The sequence below is a fragment of the Phyllostomus discolor genome, chromosome 1 (genome assembly GCF_004126475.2).
Source record: "Phyllostomus discolor isolate MPI-MPIP mPhyDis1 chromosome 1, mPhyDis1.pri.v3, whole genome shotgun sequence".
NCBI lineage: Eukaryota > Metazoa > Chordata > Mammalia > Chiroptera > Phyllostomidae > Phyllostomus > Phyllostomus discolor.
In genome coordinates this window covers 1,609,116-1,628,075 of record NC_040903.2, presented here as the reverse complement: position 1 = coordinate 1,628,075, position 18,960 = coordinate 1,609,116, and the positions used below count along the sequence as shown (strand labels likewise).

The 18,960-nt window shown below is 71.5% G+C and overlaps 1 protein-coding gene across 4 annotated transcripts; it reads right to left on the bottom strand.

The window, feature by feature from the left end:
- Positions 1–549: 549 nt before the first annotated feature.
- On the bottom strand, positions 550–17,838 carry DOK7 (docking protein 7). Of its 4 annotated transcripts, XM_036018324.1 has the most exons (9): positions 17,633–17,837; positions 17,515–17,560; positions 11,935–12,165; positions 10,545–10,745; positions 6,832–6,951; positions 6,089–6,205; positions 5,029–5,726; positions 1,707–1,746; positions 550–1,039 (listed from the first exon to the last, which is right to left on the bottom strand). In XM_036018324.1, the coding sequence occupies exons 1-9, from the start codon at positions 17,684–17,686 to the stop codon at positions 564–566; spliced, it is 1,983 nt and encodes a 660-aa protein (XP_035874217.1). In that variant the 5' UTR covers positions 17,687–17,837; the 3' UTR covers positions 550–563. The 4 variants fall into 4 exon arrangements, with proteins under 4 accessions (XP_035874217.1, XP_035874203.1, XP_035874205.1 ...); XM_036018318.1 differs by lacking the exons at positions 550–1,039; positions 1,707–1,746 and having other exon boundaries at positions 4,914–5,726; positions 6,089–6,663; positions 17,633–17,836; XM_036018310.1 differs by lacking the exons at positions 550–1,039; positions 1,707–1,746 and having other exon boundaries at positions 4,913–5,726; positions 6,089–6,951; positions 17,633–17,838.
- Positions 17,839–18,960: the final 1,122 nt, after the last annotated feature.

Sequence of the window (18,960 nt, the reverse complement as noted above, 5' to 3'; positions counted from 1 at the left end):
CTGATGTTTCTCCCTCCCTTCCCTCTCTAAAAATGAATAAGTAAAATATTTTTAAAAAGATAGATATGGGCTGTTCAGAATTTGATTCTTGTGTATTTATTTTAAAGATACTTATAAAGGAATTTCACTTTTGTCAAAATAATGGGCATGGAGTTGACACCGTGCCCTCCCTGAGGTCTGTGGCTGGACAGTGACACCCCCCTTTCCTGAGGTGCTAAGGTAATGGCGTGGGTGTCTGGGCCCCCACCCAAGGGGCCCTGGCGCGCTGCAGCCCTGGGCTGGGGCGCACTGGCCATACCTTGCCCCCCGCTTGCAGCTAAAAGGAGAGCCCTGTACCTTTGAATCGTGTCCAGGGTGCGGGGCAGAGCCTTCTCAGCCCTGGACCTCACTTGTTTGCTGGCGCAGCCCCGGGGCCCTGCCACCCCACCCCAGGGCTCAGGGCCGAGCCTGCTGCCGCCCCCTTGACCCCCCAGCTCAGAAGCTGGTGCAGACAAGGAGGCTGCCATCCTGGCCCGGCACCACCGCTCGGCCACGCAACTGTCCGCCGTGGGAGCGAGGGCCGCTCAGCGAGGGGCCCCCTTCCTCCGGGGCTCCAGCTCGGCCAGCCGCTCCTCTCGCGCCTGTGCGTGCTGCGTGCCCGCCTTGTGGGCCGCCGCGGTGGCCGCAAGGTCGATCTGGGCGTAGTGGGCGGCACCGGCCCCTGCAAGCAGCCCCAGGTGAGCGGCCCAGTTACCCAGGGCAGCCCCCTCCTCTGCAGAGGCCTCCACCTGCACTGGGGGAGGGCTGGGGGTCCGCCTATGCCACCCACCCAGCAGGACCTGAGGCCCCCAAGGTGCCCACCCCCGTACGCTCTGTGGGGACCTACCTCGGACTCCCGAGCTGGCCTCCGGGAGCCCCAGGCCCAGGTAGTGCAGCTGTGTCCTGGGGGAGGGGCTGGCGGGGATGTTCGCGTAGGTGGGCGCCTCGCTGATGGTCCTCTCAGGCCCCAGGGCCCCTATGAGGAGGGGGTTGTGAGTCCCCAGGGGTGGCTGGGAGCCCGCTGACCCCCAGGACTGCGCAGCCAGTGCCCCCCCCCACCCCTCCTGCTCTCGCCGCCACTTCTGCAGGGCCTTGGGGGCTGCCTCCGTTTCCCTGGGCTGCCTCTGCCTACCCTGAGACACCGCTCCCCCCCTACCAAGCACCCACCTCCCCTCTGCTGTGGGCGACCCCCAGGGTCCTCCCTCTGCTGGCTCCAGCCCTGCTGCCTGCCGCCAACCGCGACCACCCCTCCCCGCCGCTTTCTCATCGGGTCTCCGCCATCCTGCCCCTCCCAGGCAGGACACCCCCGCCCCGTCCACACCCCCACCCTCCCTGCCACTGTGCTGGGTCGCTCCACCTACTCCAGATTTCGGGGACCCCCCGGCCTGAGTGCAGGGCCACACACACATCATGGTGCCGCCCCCTTCTCGGAGTCCCCCCAGCATGTCAGGCCCCTCCCCCATCCCAGGAACTGCTCGGTGGGGTTCAGGGTGGGCCCCCACAGCAGGCTCCCGCCAGCCCCTGGCTGGGGGCAGGACCCGCCCAAAGGGGGCCAGGCGCCCCCTCCTGCCCTCGGGCCCTCTCCAGCACAGGTTTCCCGGCTGGGCTGTCACCCTGGCAGCCGTGACCCCCACCCCCCGCCCCCCACCCCGTGTGTGTGCAGGAGCCGGTCCCGAAGCCAAGCCTACCTGAAGGCGCTGGGAACCCAGGGGGTGAGGCCGCCGCTCCCTAGACCAGAGAGAGCTCAGTCAGCCGTGCATCCATCCGTCCGTCCCCCACCTTGCCCCCTGCACCCAGCTGAGGGCCAGGACACTGACCCGGAGGTCAACGCAGGGCGGGGCCGGGTCAGCTGCAGGGGAGAACAGCCCAGGGCCCCGCCCTGTGCACCCAGCACTCACACCTGTCCCTGAGCCCTGCCCTGCTGGACCCCATCTGGGGGAGGGGGGAGTCGGGAACTCGGCCCCCCATCAGCCCGGCCCGTGCTGTAAGGGGCTCTGCTGGCTTGCAGCTGGGGCCCCTGGTGTGTGGGGACAGGGGAGGCTGTGACACACACCCCCCAGGCAGCAGAGCGGCCTGACCAGGGGCCTCTCCCAGGTGCTGAGAGAGCCAGGGGAACCCAGGGGAGGAAGGGACTGTGGTGGCCTCAGAGCTGGGGACGGAGCGAGGGACAGTGGCCCATGGCCGGCACCTACACTGACCCCAGGACCTCTGTCTCCCAAACCCCGCAGGAGCTGGGCCTCGTGGCCGGACTGGGGGCTGCAACCAGGGTGTGGGAGCCCGCTCTGCTTCCCAGGAGAGCGCAGGCACTGCCAGGCTCGGGCCGAGCGCCCCGCCCCGGCCCTGGGCCGGGCTCCGGCACAAGGGGCTGCTCGTACCCGTCACCTGGTGTGAGGGGCCGTGTGCTCTGGGGCCGTGGCTGGGGTCCGCTGACCTTCCACACCCAGGACCAGAGGCCGACGCCCTCCGGGAGCCGGGCCCTTGCGCACCAGCCCCCAGCCCTGAGTTCTCACGGGCTCCCCCTGCCCTCAGGCCCCCCACCCCCACCCCACAGACAGCACCTGCTTCCAGGGCCAGCCCCGCAGGTGCGGGACACCACGGGTGTCTGGAAATTAGCAGACGCCCGGCCGCCGTGTCTCCCTCCCCGGGGGCGGGACTGGGGCAGGGCCAGGCAGGGCCCTGGAGACAGGACTTGCGGACCCGTGGGGGGCGTCTGCCCGCTCAGGCCACCCCCAGCCCTGGCACTCGGCACCTGAAGGGCCCCTCACCCGGGAGGCCGAGGCCTCTAGGAGCCCCCAGAGGGCCGCAGTGGCCACGCCCACGGAGGGCCCCTCCCTCCCCTGGATGAGGCCTGGTGGTCCACAGCCTGGCCCCGCCCACCGGGCCCTGGGGGCCGCCTCCTGCCGCGGACCCAGGGTGGGAGGCTCTGGCCACCCGGCTCCAGACTTGCCTGCGTCCACCCGCCCACCTCAGCCCCCGGACGGCCGGCCCCTCGAGTCCCAGCCAACAGCCTCGTCCAAAGCCTCCCGTGTGGGGCGGGGCGAGCGGAAGGCGTAGCCCCGCCCTCCCGGGCGTCACAGGGCGGGGCAAGCCACTACGCTCAGCCGGTTCTGGTGGGAGGAACGCCTGCCCCTTCCCCCTCTCCCAGCCGTCCGGGGTCACCACCCCCAGCCCGCCCCAGCCCGCAGCCCTGCCTGTTCCCTGTGAGGCTGGCCAGACCCCTCGGGGTGGAGGTGGTGGTGGCCGTGTGTGTGACACTGACTCACAGGCCTCTGTGGGGCACTGACTTGACTGACTTGTGTCACCTCGGCAGACCCTCCCCGCGGGCCCACGTGCGGGAGAGGAAACTGAGGCTCAGACTGGTGGCGTGACTTGCTAGGGCCACCCGGCCGGCAGGCGGCCCCGTGCAGCCCCCGAGCCTGCCTTTCCCACCCACAGTGATGCAGGGCTCGCCCAGAGGGCCGCAGACAGGGCGACAGGGCGGGCCCGGCCCCCCGCACGTGCAGGGAGGACTGAGGGGTCCCCGGAGCTCCGCCACCTGTGGGGCGGGCGGCAGAGAGGGCCACCTGGCTCGGAGCCAGCACCCTCACGGGCCCACAGAGCAAGTGTCCACCTCACCCGGACACTGGAGGCCACCTGCCTAAGCCCCAGGGGCCACCGTGGTCTCCAGTAAACACTCAGGAACACGCCACGTGTGCACACATCACACGGACCACACCTGCGTGCATGCACTGGACAGCCACACAGCACACGTGCACACACACACGCGCACACACATGCACATACTCAAGGTCGAGAGCGCGCACCAACCCCGGGCGGTCTGCAGCCCGCCGCTGTAGTCCGCCCGCACGCTGAGGCTTTAGGCCGACAGGCCAGGCGCAGCCTGGCGTGGGACATCGGTCTCATCCCACGGGGAGGGCCGGGGCGGGGGGCCACACGGAAAAGAACAAGATGGTAAGAAAAGAACGTTTTATTTCTGGGGTAAGGATTTATTACAAACGATCAGATCTCAACGGTGTGAAAACCACAAACGCCTTCAGCCAGCGGAGAGGGGATGAAGCGGGACAAGGACGGTGAGCCGCCTGCCTCGACGAGGCTGGTTCCGGAGCGCAGGGCAAAGCCACCCAGAGTCCAGAGCCGACGACCGCGGCCGCGCTGCTCGCGCCGCCTCTGAGACCGCAGCACGAGCGCACAGCGCCAGGCCCCACGGCGGCACTCCATGCAGGCGAGCGGGCAGGCCTCGGAGGGCGCTGGCGGGGCCCGGGGGCCACGGCGGTCCCTGGGGCGCGAGGGGGCGGCCTCTGCTTCTGACCCCCAGCCTTCCAGCCCTTTTGCAGATGGGCCTCCAGCCTCGCCCGCCACTCGGAAGGCAGTCTCGGCCCCTCCCGGGAAAAGGCTGGGTGGGCGGAGCCCGGAGGGGAGTCTCCGGGGCACGAGACCCACCCCCACAAGTCCCTGGGCCTCCTGAGCCTCAGTTTCCTCCCCACAGGACAGGCCGCCGGTGGGTGTGGCTCGAGGAGGACAGAGGGACAAGCAGCCCCCCGTCCTGCACACAGGGCCGCACAGGGTGGTCCGTCTTGGCTCAAAGTTCCCGGGACTCGGGCGAGTGGCGCTGCTGCGGAGGGATTTAGGTCTAGGGGTCGCGAGGCTGCGAGGCGGCGGAAGCGGGACCCGGGCTGAGAGGGGAGGGGCCCCCGGGAGGGCCCAGCGCCCACCCGCGCCTGACACCTGATCCTGGGTCCGGGGCTCAGCAGACCCGCCCACCTGCCCGGAGTCGCCACTTAACAGAAGGCACTTCCAGCTGCACCAAGTCCGTCCCCGCCCCCACCCCCACCCGATCCTGCGGGTCCACTGGCAGCCCCGGCGCCCTCCTGCAGGCTCCGCCCCCTGGAGCCGCCCCGTCCCCACGCCCCACTAAGCCGCACTGTTGCCGGTGTCACCAAATGCCCAAAGGACGGCCCTCACGCGTGCCCGTGAGGAGGGGCGCGCCTGCCCTCAGGGAAGGGGGTTTACCTTGAGCCCTCCGCAGGTCGGGCACGTGGAAAAGAAGGCCGGAGGGGGCCCCGCGTGGGGGCCGCCTGCTTCCCAGGGCACTCGGGCGGCTTCGCCGCCCGGGGCCTCCGCCTCCTGTCCCCGCCGCCTCGCACCGGAGGGGCAGCCTGTGGGCGTCTGGCCGCCGGGGTCCCCGGCTGCACTGCCGTCGGGGCCGCCCTGGGCAGTGGGGGTCTGGTCCCTGGGGGCCGGGCGCAGGCTGCGGGGCGTGTCGTAATGGGGCCGCAGGGCGCTGGGCACCTGGTACTCCGCTGTCCCGGGCGGGCAGGCGCACAGGCTGGGCTCGGGCGCCCCCGCTGCCGGTGGCAGGCTGAGCAGCGAGCCGAGCTCGTCGCCGCCGCGCCACACGTCCAGGCTGCTCCCGGCGCAGGAGGAGAAGCTGCCCGAGTAGGAGGAGTGGCTGCCCGTGGCGATGCCGCTGTCCGAGGAGCTCTGGCGGCCCACCTCCTGCAGCTGCCGCGGCCTCGGCGGCTTGGGAGGCGGCCGCGAGGCGCCCAGCACGGCTTCCCCCGGGGCCTGAGCCGCCGCCAGCCCGGGCCCCTCCTGCGACGTGCTGGCCGAGGACGAGGACTGCTCCGGCCACGGGGCGAGCCGACTGCTGGCGCTGACGTCCGAGTGGCTGGCTTCTGACGACGAGCTGGACAGGCTGCGGTCGTCCCCTGGAGTGGACAGGGGGCGCTGAGGCTGGGGGGAGCCCTGGGGTGGGGCGGGCTTGGGGGGGCTGACATCTAGTGCATCTCCCGGCCCCACTCCCCCCACCCTGGGCCAGAGCCAGCACCGGGCTGCACCCTGGGCCTGTGTGTCTGGGCACCCATGGGGGAGCCCCCTCGGGCGGTGGCCTCGTCCGGTGGGTGGGAAGCCCCCTGTCCCTCCTGTCCTGCCCAGGCCAGCACCTAGTGTGCCTGGCTCCGCCCATCCGGGACGCGTGAATAAGCAGGATGGAGAGGACTGAGTGAATGAAGGCCCGGAGGGTGGCCCCGCCCCCACCCTGAGCCCCGCCCCCACAGCCCGCAGGCCCCACCTCCGCTGCCGGGCCGGCCGAGGTGGGAGAGGAGGCTGAGCCGCTTCTCCAGCTGCAGCGCTTCCAGGGCTTCCTGGGCCACTCGCTCCTCGGCGGCGGGTCCCCCGGGGCTGGGGTCTGCAGCAGAGAGGAATCACCAGAGGCAGACCCGGCCCCCTCCCGGCAGCCCCTCAGCCACAGCCCCCGTGCTACCCGGGACGTCATGGCGAGCCCAGCACTGTAGGGCCAGCCTGGTGTGTCCCCAACCCACGGTGGGGCCACAGGTATCCACCCCGCCCCGGGAGCCCACTGTCCGCACCCTGTGCTCAAGCCACACTGGGTTGCAAGGAGGGACAGCGCCAGCAGAGGGCGCTGCCACGCCAGCCACCAGAGCTGGCCTGGAGGCTCCGGCCCAGAGGCTGGAAGAGGGCACCCGGCCACGAGCAGGGAAGGGGACCAGATGAGGCACACGCCCAGCAGCCCCTGTCCCACCCCAGCCCACAGTCCCTGTGACCTCAGGCTCGCCCTCCCCCCCCGCCAGTCTGGGTGCCAGGGCTGCTCAGAAGGTCTGCAGGAGCCCCGCCCGGGGCTGGGGTCTCTGGCTGACCCCCACCCGGTTGACCACTTCTGATCGGCACGACCGTCCCAACCAGTGGTGGCCTGGGCGCCCCAACAGCTCAGGCCTGTGGAGGAAGGCCGAAGTCCCCAGGAGCCCAGCTGGGCGGACGCCGAGGGCCCCCTGCCACGCCGTGCTCCCCACGCACCTGGGAGAACCGGCCGCAGCCCAAAGGGGCCCTTGGTCGGGGAGATGCCGCGAACGATGCAGTCGAACAGGAAGCTGATCTGCTCGCCCTCCGCGGAGGACAGGAAGAAGACCCCGGCCCCTGCGGGGGACAGCCTGTCAGCCTGGCCCGAGCCTGGGGGCCGGGGGCTCCCTGCGGCCCCGCCCATCTCCGAGCTCACGGAGGGACAGGGGGCAGGGCGGCTCAGAGCGGGCCCACCCTCCCGGGAGGGTGGCTGTGAGGCCGTCACCCTGTGGGGGCCCCATGCCCACTCGCCGTGCCCAGGGCTGTCACGAGCGCTGACTGTGGTGCTGGTGAGACTGCAGCCCCGACGCCCGCCCCGCAAAGAAGCGGCCGCCCTGCCGAGGCCAGCCAGTGCCCCGCCCCCAGGCCAGCCAGTGCCCCGCCCCCAGTGTTTTCGGGTGGGAAACAGGAGCCCTGGGGTCAGGGTGCAAGCGGAGTTGGCGCCCTGGGACTCCCTCCCAGCAAAGGAAGGGGCTCAGGCGGCGGGCACCCGGGGCCTGCACGCCCAGGGGTGCCAGGGCGGAGGGCAGGCGGGGTGAGTCAACGGGACGCCCCACCGCCCTGCCGCTGGGCCCGCGGCCCCGCCAGGGTGAATGAAATCCCTCACCGCCAGTGAATGGGGACACCGGGCCACGTGGGTTTGGGCCAGCAGAGCGGCCTCACCACCCAGGAATGCCTTCGGCTCTTGCCCTCGGCCTGCTGCCCAAAGAAAGGCACGTGCTCTCCGGGGGGCGGTCTCTGCGCGCCGAGCGGGCAGGCGTGGGACCAGAAGCGCCACTCCAGAGCCTCTGCCGCCATCAGGGTCTCCACCCTCGCAGGTTCCGAGGGCCGGCTCCCCCCACCACCCCAATAACACCACTGTGTCCCTCGGTAGCCCCCCAGATGCGAGGGCAGTGCACACCCTTCGGTGGCTGGAGCTTCACCCACGCAACACCCCCAAAATGGTGACCCAACTGCCGTAGAGACGAAGGAACTGAGGCCCAGAGAGGGGCCCCCACCAGGGACCCCCAAGAGGCCTGGGGGCAGCCCTCCCAGGCAGGGCGAGCTGGCAGAGCACCGTCCCCCCTCGGCCGGACGGCAGGCCAGGGTGAGGCCCCATCACACCGGCCGGCCGCCGCCCACCCCGCCCTCCCGGGCGGCCTCTAATCCCCAGCTCCCGGGCACCTGGCAGACGCCCGGGCACAAGCAGTCCCCCGACTATAAAAAACCACATTACGAGGGGACTGGAGACGGCGGCATTCCGCCGGGGCATCTGCCACGCGTCACGCTCCTGAAGATTCGGCGGTTGGTGAGGCCTGGGGACGTGGCCACAGCCCCCACCCCAGCTGGCAGCGGCTCCCCGGGGAGGGCACCGGGCTCAGAGGGCCGGACTGCCTGAGCCTCGTGATGGGACCGCCTGGGACACGGCTCCCCGACCTCTTGCCAGCCCTCCGTGGGTTCAAGCCACACGCTGCCCTCGGGCTCCGTGGATGGGTCGCTCCTGACCCATGGAAGCTACTGGAAGTGGGAGCAGCCCGGGGTGTTGGGCTTTCCCCGTGTCCCAGGAGGCGGGGCTGAGGCACGGGGTGTGCTGGTGCCGGGGAGCGGGCGCCCTGCACACGGGGCTGGGCCCTCCAGCACCGTCACTAGGGCCCAGCGACACCCACCCCTGGGGTCCTGGGAGAAAGGGGCTTCACTCCCAGGACCGAGCTCCTCGGATCTGGAGGAGAGATGAGGCCCCCATGCGGCCTGGCATGTCCAGAGGGTCCCTCATGGGGCCACAGTGCAGGGGACAGCGTGGGGGCCCCTCGGGCTGCGCCCCCGGGCAGACCACGGCTCCACCGCACTCAGACGGGCAAGTCTGGGTGGCTCTCTGCCTCATTCTCCTCGTCTGTAAAATGGGGGTGATGCACAGAGCTCGTGGGGCTGGCACAGGCACCCTGAACCCCAATAACGTGGGAGCCCCACAGGGCTTGTCCTGTCCTGTCTCTCCCTGGCCGGTGGCCCTGTGCAACTCTGGTCTGCAGGTCGCCTCCGGGGATACTCGGCCCCAGCCCCACGGCGCAGACCTCAGAGCGCAGGCGTGAAACCAACCGGCACCGTCAGGAGGGGCTGCGTGGCCTGTTTGCCTGGGCTTTTCGCAGTTTCCTGCTCCTCAGCCTCCCCCACCCTCGGGGGTCCCCGCCCCTGCACGGGGGCGCAGTCCCCGCCGCCCGAGCCTGCAGCAGCCTCCTCCCTCCGCCAGCCCCGCTCGCCAGCCTCCTTGAGGCCTCTGAGGACTGAAGACCTGGTGCCCCAGCCCTGCAGCCGGGGCCTGGCCCAGAGAAGCCAGCGAGCACTTGCTTCCCCTCCCCCGAGTTCCTGGGTCAGGGGCGGGGCCTCAGCCCCATGGGGACCCCCAGCTTGTGGACGACTGCGTCTAGAAGGGGCGCCAGAGGGCCCCTCACGGCGGGACAGGCAGTGCACTCGAAGCACAGAGCGAGCCGGCTCTCCCCGGGGCTTCACCCCGTGCTCACTTCAAAGCCCTTCCAGCTGGTGCGGCTGGTGCGGCTCCGTGGGCTGAGCCCCGGCCTTCCAACCAAAGGGTTGCGGGTTTGATTCCCAGTCAGGGCACGTGCCTGGGTTGTAGACTAGGTCGGGGCCCCGCCCCCAGCAGGGGGCGCGCAAGAGGCAACTACGCATTGAGGTTCCCCTCCCTCTTTCTCCTTTCGTTCCCCTCTCTAAAATCTTTTTAAAAATTAAAATTAAAATTAAAAAACCGGTGTCTGCGAGGATCCGGGGATCCAAGGCCTTGGAGGAGAACTGCTCAGCGGGCCAGCGGGCCCTGTTGCGTAATTCCTGGGGCAAACACAGCGCGTATCCAAGGAAGCGGGTGCCCTGCAGCGGGGCGCAGGCCGGCGCCACAGGCGCCACAGCCCAGGGCTCAGGTGCATTGGCTCCGTCCGCCCAGAGGAACGAGGCAGGGCCAGACCCAGGAGCCGGCAGACCCCGTGCATCGCGGCCGCAGCCCCTGAGCTAAGTCCTCGCCCTCCTGGTCCCCACTGGAGGCCGCCCGGGGCGCGGCTCCCACCAGGCCCCACCTGCGTCCGCCGGGCCGTGTGCGCATCTCGAACGGAGAGCAGCGGGCAGCGGGCGGCGGCGGAACAGCGCCCCCTCCCGGCCGGCGCAACCTGCCCGTGCGCTTCTGCGGCCCGACGGCGGCTCCCGCGGGCGGCCGGGCCTCACGCCCTGTCCGAGCTCACCTCCTCTCGCCCTCCAGCCCTGGTGTGGGGGACTCACAGGCCAGGACCCGGTCGCCCACGGGCGTCCTTCCGCCCACGCACGTGGGCACGTTTCAACGAACGTCCTCATATACGTTTATTCTTTTTTTCCATGAAACCGGAACTCAAGCGGCTCTGACGCCCGCCCGGTGCCCCTGATGCAGGGCCGCGATTGTGACTAGGAGCCTCGCTCGGAGACCCCAGGGCCCTTCCGCACGGCTTCCTGCCGGGGCCCGCCCCTCGCCCTCCCCTTGCTGGGAGCCCCCCACCCCTAGGGGGAGCACCAGGGTCTGCACTCGCAGCCAGCTCCCGTTGTGAGAGTCAGCCCCCACGCCGCGTCCTTGGACGCCAGCAAAGCGCGTGCGCGGGGGCTCGAGGTCGTGCAGGGACGCCGGAGCGCCTGTGCCCAGGTTCCCGCGGCCGCGTACTTACAGTACCCACACCTGGTCCCGCCTTCAAAGATGAACCCGTTGGGCACCGCCCCGTAGCGCCGGAGGTCGGACAGCTTCCACTGGCCCGTGACGACCGGAGGGACGTCTCGGGCCACGACTAGGATGTCGTTGCAGAGGTGGAGGGTGGCAGGGCCGCTCTCCAGCTTGGTGCCTGGGGCCACCGTCACGTGGAACCTGTGCACTGAGGGGCAGGCGGGGGCGAGAGGGCCGGTCACGGGGCATGGGGGCGGGGAGGGCACCACGCTGCTCAGGCCCCAGGGGCTGCTCTCGCTGCACCTGTGCTTCAAGGGCGGGCTGGTACGTGGAGGGGCTGCCCCCCCATGTCCCCCCACCCCCCGCCGCAGCTGGATGAGACCCCAGAGAGCCCTGGTGACCGCTGGCGAGAACAGCCAGCCCCCTCAGAAACGGCTACTGCGGCAGCCGCGTGGCCCGGTCTCACAGACGGGGACACTGAGGCTCAGGGAGGCCCGGAGCCTGGCTACAGGGGCGCTCCGGAAACCATGGGTCCCCCACCCCTGCCAGGGGTCTCCCCAGGGCCAAGCACAACCCACTTGCTCCTGGAGGCCGCGCCCCGGTCTCAGCCTGGCCCTGGGCCCCTGCAGCCCCTATAAGGAGGCCACTGTGACCTGTGTCCCCAGACTGCTTCACCTCGGACAGCAGTGCCCACCTGGGGTGATGGGTCCCCGGGGTGGGTGGCAGCCAGCCCTCCTGACCCCGCCTCAGCTCCAACCCTCCTCCTCCTCCCCCTCCTTGGAGCCCCAAGGCTGGAAGATGGCAGCCCACAGGGGCCCCGCCCCGGCCCATAAGACAAAAGGGGGTGGAGCCTCTGAGCCCGGTGAGCTGGCAGGAACCCCCAGGGGGGACCCCTCTCCCCCATGTCTTCTCGCCAGGCCTCCGCAGACCCCCTACTCTCAGCACCCCGCCTGGGGGCCCCAGGTGGGGCAGGGGGCCACTGTTCCCCCGGGATGGGGTGAAAGCAATGAGGCTGCATCCTCCTCCTCCCCTCCTTGGACCCCCCTGCCCACCCCCCAACCCAAGACAGCTGCCCCTCGCCCTGGCCCGGGGCTCCGGTGGCCCGATGAGGGAGCAAAGGCAGCACTTTGGAAGGCCACACCGCTCAGACGTCCATCCCCTCAGGTTATAGGCCCAAGTGCTAACTGAAGGGGTCAACTTAGGGGGCTGGAAAGGCCCCAGCGTTCCCCCACCCCCACCCAGCCTCACGCTCCTAGACTGGGGGCCCTGAGCTCAGGCCCTGGGCCAGGGGGCAGACACTGCAGCTTGGTGGCCTGGCGTCGGGTCACAGCCTCTGCAGCCCCCGTGGGTGGGGCCCCGGGGCACCCCCGCCCAGCCCCGCGCCCGGCACCACTCACCCTCGCCCAGCGCGCAGCGGATCCGGGCGTCCCAGGCGCACATGGCCTCCCGGCTGTCGAAGCCCAGCATGACCGCCTGCGGCAGGCAGACAACTGCCAGCGTGTGGGCCAGGCCCTCGTAGGGCAGCCCCGGCTCCAGGCCACAGATGCGCTCCAGCGTCTGGCTGCTGCGCTCCGGCAGGCCCCGGGCGCGCTCCGACCGGTCCTTGTAGACCAGCATCAGCAGGCAGTCTGGGGGCGCGGACCGGACAGGCGCGGACTGTAAGGGGCGCCGGCCGGCGCAGCTGCCGCCCGGGGGCCCAGAACCTCGCCGCCCCCCCCTCCCCCCGTCCCAGAGAGTCCTGGGTTCGAGGGGCGGCCCCAAGCATGTCACCCAGCCACTCTGAGCCTCCGTCTCCTCAACCACAGAATGTTCACCCCATCCTGCACGGCCCACGGAGACAGAGGACCCCAAACACTCCGGGGCTGGCCTGCCCCCGGCCAGCACATCACGGGGCCCCACCCTGCGGCCCAGAATGGGTCACACCAGCAGGTACTGCGGGACATGCCGTGGGTGGCTCGTAGGGGGGGACACACAGAGCCTGCCCAGGGCCCAGCCCCCCCAGCCCCACGGGTGCCCTTGCAGCCACCACCCCTGGGGACCTCCGGGTCTCCGATCCAGGGGCCACTGCTCCGGAACCCACACAGGCCCCGTCTCTCCCACAGCTGCGGGGGCTCTGTCCTCGTCACCCCCAGCAGAGCAAGCAGCTGCTTGGCGGGCGGGGCCGGGGATGCGTTCCCAGCTTGCTGCCCTCGGTCCGTGGGGCCCCGGGCAAATCCTGCCTGGGGCACAGCCCCCACCCCAGGCCCAGGCCCAGGCTGCGGTGCAGGAGCAGCCTCTCAGGCTGACAGGCGGCAGGGACGAGCAGGACACCACGGGGAAGCTCGGGGCGTGGGGGGCCCCGGGTCCCACAGCTGCGCCAGCACCGTCCCCTGCCCATCCCCTCCGGCAGTAAAGGGGCCCTGTTTTTAAAGCTGTCCTGGGGATGCTTTCTAGTGCAAAGCTGCTCTAGGACCTGGTGGTGGGCGGGGAAGCGGAAGTTTTCAGTCAGGGACCCGGGACCCTCGGGGAAGAGGGCACGCCTCGAGGGTGGGGGAGGGGGGCGCTGGGAGACACCAGGGTGGCACCTGCCCCCAGGAAGCCCTGCGGGACCCGCCCCTGGGGAGGCTCTCATGGGCGGAGACCACGCTGCCCAGCTGTGGGGCTCCTCTCCTGTCCCTGCGGGCCCTGGGCCCCGAGAGGGACCGGCCGCCCTGCTCACCGCAGCGGCCCGAAGGGCACAGGCCGCTGCAGCCTGGCCCAGGCTCCAGGGGCGCAATGTCCGTGGGGCCTGAGGGGGGCTGCGGGCTGCAGGGGGCTGGGGTTGTCACGGGGAGAGGAGGCCCAGATGACAACAACGAGGGGTGGCGAGGAGACACGGGGGGGGGGGGCGAGGTGAGCACTCCCAGGCACACACCCACACGGGGTTCTGGACGCACAGCCCTCGGCTCTCAGAGCCTCTGTGGTCAGTGTGTGGAGTGGGCGTGCCCTCCCGGGGGGTCCAGGTGCTGCCCGGCCGGCCTGGCACCCGATGCCACACCACAGTGAGCATGGCGGGACCAGCCGGGAGCCTCGGCCAGCACCTGGGGGGCAGCCTGGGGTCCCCGACCCCAGGAAGGATGCAGCTCAGCCGCTTGCTACTGCTCCCCCGGCTCGGCCTGCCCCAGCAGGGAGGGAGGGGAGAAGGGCAAACGTCCTGCATAGGGTCCAGCGCCCTCTGGGGACCGCTGGGAGCCCCCTTGCTGGGGCCCTTGGGGCTCCCACGTCCGCCCCTCCCCCAGCCCTCACTCTGCTCACGGGCAACCCGGGGCCCCGGGGGGCACAGCCCAGCGGTCAGACCCTGCAGCGGGACGCCCGGGGGGAGCCTTGGGGAAGCGTGACTTGGGCAGTGGGGACAGGCCCTGGTGACCAGGAGGGGCTGCGCCTGAGGGCAGGGTCAGAGACAGACTTCGAAGTCCACCCTCCGGGTGACGAGAGGAGCCGGCCTGGCAGGGCACAGCACTGTGCCAGCGGACAGCCAGTGCACAGGCCCGGGGGCCAGGGGCCTGGGGGCGGGGCGGGGCAGGCAGAGGGGGAGGGAAAGTGGTCCCACGTCAGGAGTTCAGGTCAGGCGAGCCTGGGGGTCGGCCAAGAGCCTCATCCCATTGCCCCAGGGCGCCCGGGGGCTCTGAGCAAAGGGGCCTGGCCTGGCTGTGTCCAGAGAAGGGACAGGGGCATGGGTAACCACGCCGGAGGCCTGCAGCTTCCTGCAGCTGTTGGGGGAAGAGCTGCCACTGGCCGGGGCCAGCCTGCGGCCGCCATGGTGATACAGAAGGAGCCGGGCTCCCGGGACCTCCGGGGTGGGGGTGGGGGATGGGGGATGAGGGAGAGGAAGAGGGGATGCTGGAGCCGAGGTGGGTGGCAGGGGCAGGGTTGGGGTGCTGCCCTGACACGTGAGCCTGAGCGGCAGCCCGCAGGGCACTGGGCGGCCGAGCAGCAGCTGGATGTAAAAATAACCGGGGAGTCATGAGCACTCGAAGGCGCTCACAGCCGGCTGGGGGGGGGGGCGGGGGTTGCACCTCCGGGCTCCCTGTGGGGGACGGGCCGCGAGGACGGCCGGCCGGCTGGGGATGCAGACTCACACCCACGTGGGCGCGGCGGGGCCCGGAGCAGAGGCCGGAGAGCGGCAGCTAGACTCGGCCCTAAGAGGTCACAGCGACCTTGAGGCAGAGTCTTCAGGAGAGTGGCCGGCAGGAGCCAGAGGGGCCCTGCGGAGGGCGCGGGCAGCCGGTGGGGGTGGGGCGGGGCAGCCCCAAGCAGCTGGGGGTGCGGGACCTCTGAGCAGGCCGGCGTGCAGGGCCTCAGGCTGCAGCCAGGAGGCACCCGCCCGTCTGAGGTGCAGGCGGTTTACAGTGTGTGCCTGGGGCACCTGGGGGGCCCGGTGGTCAGCGGGGGCCCACAGGGTCTGGGTGTCCGGCCCACCCCCCACCCGTCCCCCTGGGCTGGACAAGTGCCGGTCCAGGGCGCACAGGACGCTGGGACCTGAGCCGAGAGCTCCAGTGCCCAGGCCCCTTGTGCAAGGGCTCCACGGGGACAGGAGGGGCCACCACCGACACCCACCCGGGACTCAGACGTCACACCCATTCCCACGGGACCCAGGTAATCCGGAGCCAGGAGGTGCCCCCTGGGAGGAGGCCCTGCCCATCACCACCCCAGGACCCCCGTCCTTTAGGGACACACCCAGCTCAGCCGAGCTGCCAGCCGTGTGGGGAGGGGCAGGTCCCCGAGGCCCCCGCTCCCGGGCAGATTGAGCGCGCAGCCCAGGATGGTGGGGACGGCGGGTGGGCTCCCAGCACCTCGCCTGGCAGGTCCCGACCCTGCCAGGCTGCCTGCAGGGTGGTGCTGTTCTGGGGGACCCCTGCCCTGCAGCCTGTCCCGGAGCAGCGGGGGCCTGGGGCGAAAGGCAAGGACCCGGCTATTCTCGGGCCCCTGGGTGCCAGCCCTCTGCCCATAAGAACCCACAAGCCCCCCAGCCCCGGGAGTCGGGGTCCCTCCGGGGGCTCTTCTGGGCAGAAGGAAGCCCTGGGGAACCCCTGAGTGTGCTGGGCTGGGAGGGGCAGAGAGGCTGCCCAGGGCCACCAGACATGGGCCGGGACCAGAGACGGGGCCCGGACAGGAGCCCTTTGTCCAGGACAGAGGCCGAGGCCCCCAGGGGCACACACCCGCTGAAGCATCACCACGCTCGGTGAAGGCACTTCTCTCACTGCCTCGCCCTGACTCCAGGAGGCGCTCCCTCCCAGTGGGAGCGAGGCCACCAAGTGACAAGGTGCCCTTGGCCCCCGCTAAGCCCCTGGTGCCCCTGAACCGTCTCCGCGGGCCCTCCCGGGAGTGGGTGAGGCAGGGGTGCAGCCTCGGATCTCTGCCTCCGGTCAGGCCCCTGCAGGCCACCCCAGTCCGCATGCCCTGACCATGGGTGGGCTCCGAGGCGGACGTCCCCGAGGCGGGGAGGAGCGTGCCCCCCACTCCCCCAGCCCCCACCTGCCCCTGGCCTGACGGCTGTGCGAATGCGAGTCCCTGCCCGGGGGCCCCACCCTCTCCCCTCCGACCCAGCCCGGCACGCTGCCCCAGAGGCCGTCCCGCTGCCCCGCTGCACCCAGTGCCTCCGCTGCCCCCGTGCAGGCGGGCGGCCCTGGGCCGCGCAAGGATTCCGAGGTGCCGGCACCGCCTGTCCCCTCCGCCAGGCCTCGCGCGGGGCGGAGCTCACCTGGCAGCCCACTCTCGGAGGCAGAGCTGAATCCATCACTGGGCGCACGTCACCCCACTGCCCGAGGGGGCAGAGGCTGACCCCAGGCTGCTCTTCCAGGGGTCACCCATCCCGGAGGTCCGCAAAGGCCCCTGCTCCCCGGGGACCCACCACGCAACACGCAGCCTGCAGCCAGCTTTGCTCCGGCCACAGCAGGCTGGGCCCTGCACCCTGCCCTGCCCTCTGCCTGGCCACTGCCTCTCTTCCCCCTTTCTGCCAGGGCCCCTCGGTCTCCCCAACCCCCACCCCTCGACCAGGCCTCTCTCGACCCCCCAGGACACGGCGCCATCCTCGGGGCTGGGCCTGAACCACAGTGGGCGGGCGCGGAGGGTGGGGTGAGGCCCGGAGTGCGTGTCTGCGACCTGGAGTGGGCCCTTGCGTCTCCACGGTAAAGAGTCCGGTGCAGGCTCGGCAGGAGGGGCCCAGGAGGGGACCCCAGAGAACAGGGAGAACCCCCTGCCCCCCTCTCTGGGAAAAGGCAGCCACCCGGGCGTCCCGGGAGACTCTCTGGCAGGCCCACGCGTGGGAGGCGGCTCGCACCCACACCCCGGCATCCCACGCGACTCCTGGGGCCTGGGCCGGCTCCAGGGCACCTGTCTCCGGGAGCAGCTGCAGCCGCCCAGCGCCCGGCCTCCCAACTGCCTGCGCCCGGCCCTGGGGGAGAAAGATGCCCAGCCGCGGGCTCCCGGGCCGGCGGGGCCAGTCTCCGCTCCGGCCCCCACACAAGGCTGACTTCGTTTTCCTCAGGCGCAGAAGCGGCCCTGCTCCTGCCCGCAGCCGGGTCTCTGCTCCACCCGGGGAAGGCGGTGGGGCAGCCGCCCTCCCCCCGCACACAGCCAGCCCCGCCCCGACCAACGCTCGCTCCAGGAGTGAGTCCCGGCGCCGCTCAACACCACTCCGGGAGCACTGCGCGGGACTGGGGGCGGCACAGGCTCCCGCGCGCAGGCCGCTCCAGCCGCAGCCTGCCCTTCTGAGAAGGGGGTTCCCGCCCCCGGCCTCCGTCCACAACGAGGGCCCTGCGCCCCGCCTGCGGGAGGGTCCCGGAGTCCCCACAGTCGGAGGCCGAGGCCCGACCGCTCTCCGGTTACAGCCCCGGCGCCGCCGGCTATTTCGGGCTCGCTGGCCGCGCTCCGGCCGGCGCGGCGCAGGAGGCCACCCGCGCCCGCTCCCCCGCGCCCCGCACCCGTCCCGGCCCCGCTCCGGTCCGCGCCCCGCTCACCTGCCACCGGCGACGGCTTGCGCAGCACCAGCCACCTACTCTTCCACTGCGGGGACAGAGGGGCCGTGAGCGGCCGCCCGCGCCCCGCGCCCGCCCCGCGCCCGCCGCGCGCCCCCACCTTCTTGCCGTCCCGCAGCTTGACCTGGCCTTCCACCAGCGCCGCCTCGGTCATCTTCTGTCATGGTTCCCGCGCGCCCGCCGCGCCTCTGCCCGCCGCCCCGCGGCCGCCCCAGCCCAGGGTCACTTTCAAAATAGCTCCGGGAGGGCCCTGGGCTGGGCCAGCGAGGGCGGGCCGCGGGCGGGGCGTCCCGCGAGGTGGGTGCGCTTCCCGCCGCGCCCCTGCCGCCGCGGCGCGCGCAGTCGGCGTCCCAGGCCGTCCGTCTGTCCCCAGAGCCCCTCCTGCGCCAGCCGCAGCGGGGGCCCAGGGCTGGCTCCGCTTCTCTCCCACACGCGAAGCAAACAGCCCAACAGAAAGGTTTGCTCCGGAGCCGACCTCTCCAGTTTTCACGTTTGTCTCCAGCCAACCTGGCCTCGCCCTCTGGCACCTGCCCCCCACCCCCGGCCACCCAGGGCTGTCACCAGACACCCCAACAACAGACTGACTTGGGGACGACTCTGCTCCCAGCCCTCATCTTCACCCCCGCACCCTGGGGCGCCCCACCGCCCAGGCAGGGTGATGGGGGGGTGTGCGGTCCTGCCTCTGCAGCTCGGGCCCCCACCCCACCCCCGTGCGGGCTGCCGCTTGCTGGGACCCGGACTCACTCACTGCACACACATCGCCCTGGGCCCCGTGTCTGGCCCCCTCCAGCCCAGCTGGGCACTGTCCCCCCGAAGCTGGACCCTGCGCCCGGGGCAGCAACGGCCCCCAGGAGCTGTGTGCTCCGTGAGACCCACAGGGGGCCCCTTCGCAGTGGGGTGCAGGTGGGGGCTCTGAGCGTCTGGACTTCCCCTCCGCCCTGCAGCTGCAGCTCGGGTGTCCTGGTTCCCCAGGACCCAGGTGGCCTGGGGACCTCGCAGGGCCGCACCTGGAGCGTCCGGCAGCCCCCAGCTCTAGGGCTCCAGGGGCATCCGAGCAGGTCGATGGCACAGAGTGGGAGCAGCACCCCAGAAATCCCGTGGGAGGCCCGTGGCCGCCCAGAGGCCCCCTCCTCTGGGGGTCTCCATTCTGGTGGGGGGAAGAGGGAGGAGATACAGTGTGCGGTGCACCCAAAATCCGCAGGCAGGAAGCCTGCCACTCCTGGGGCACATGTGTGGGTCTTCACACCGCCCAGGCCCTCGGGGCTGCGGCCTGCCACTCTCGGAGGAGGGGAGTGGCACTCGGAGCCTCGGGTGCCAGATCTCACCTCCAGGGCGGTGAGATCTGGCACCCGGGCCAGAGTCCCAGCTCAGCAGCCCCCGCGCTGGATGCAGAGAGCCAGGTCCACCCGCCCCGCCTGCCCACGGTCC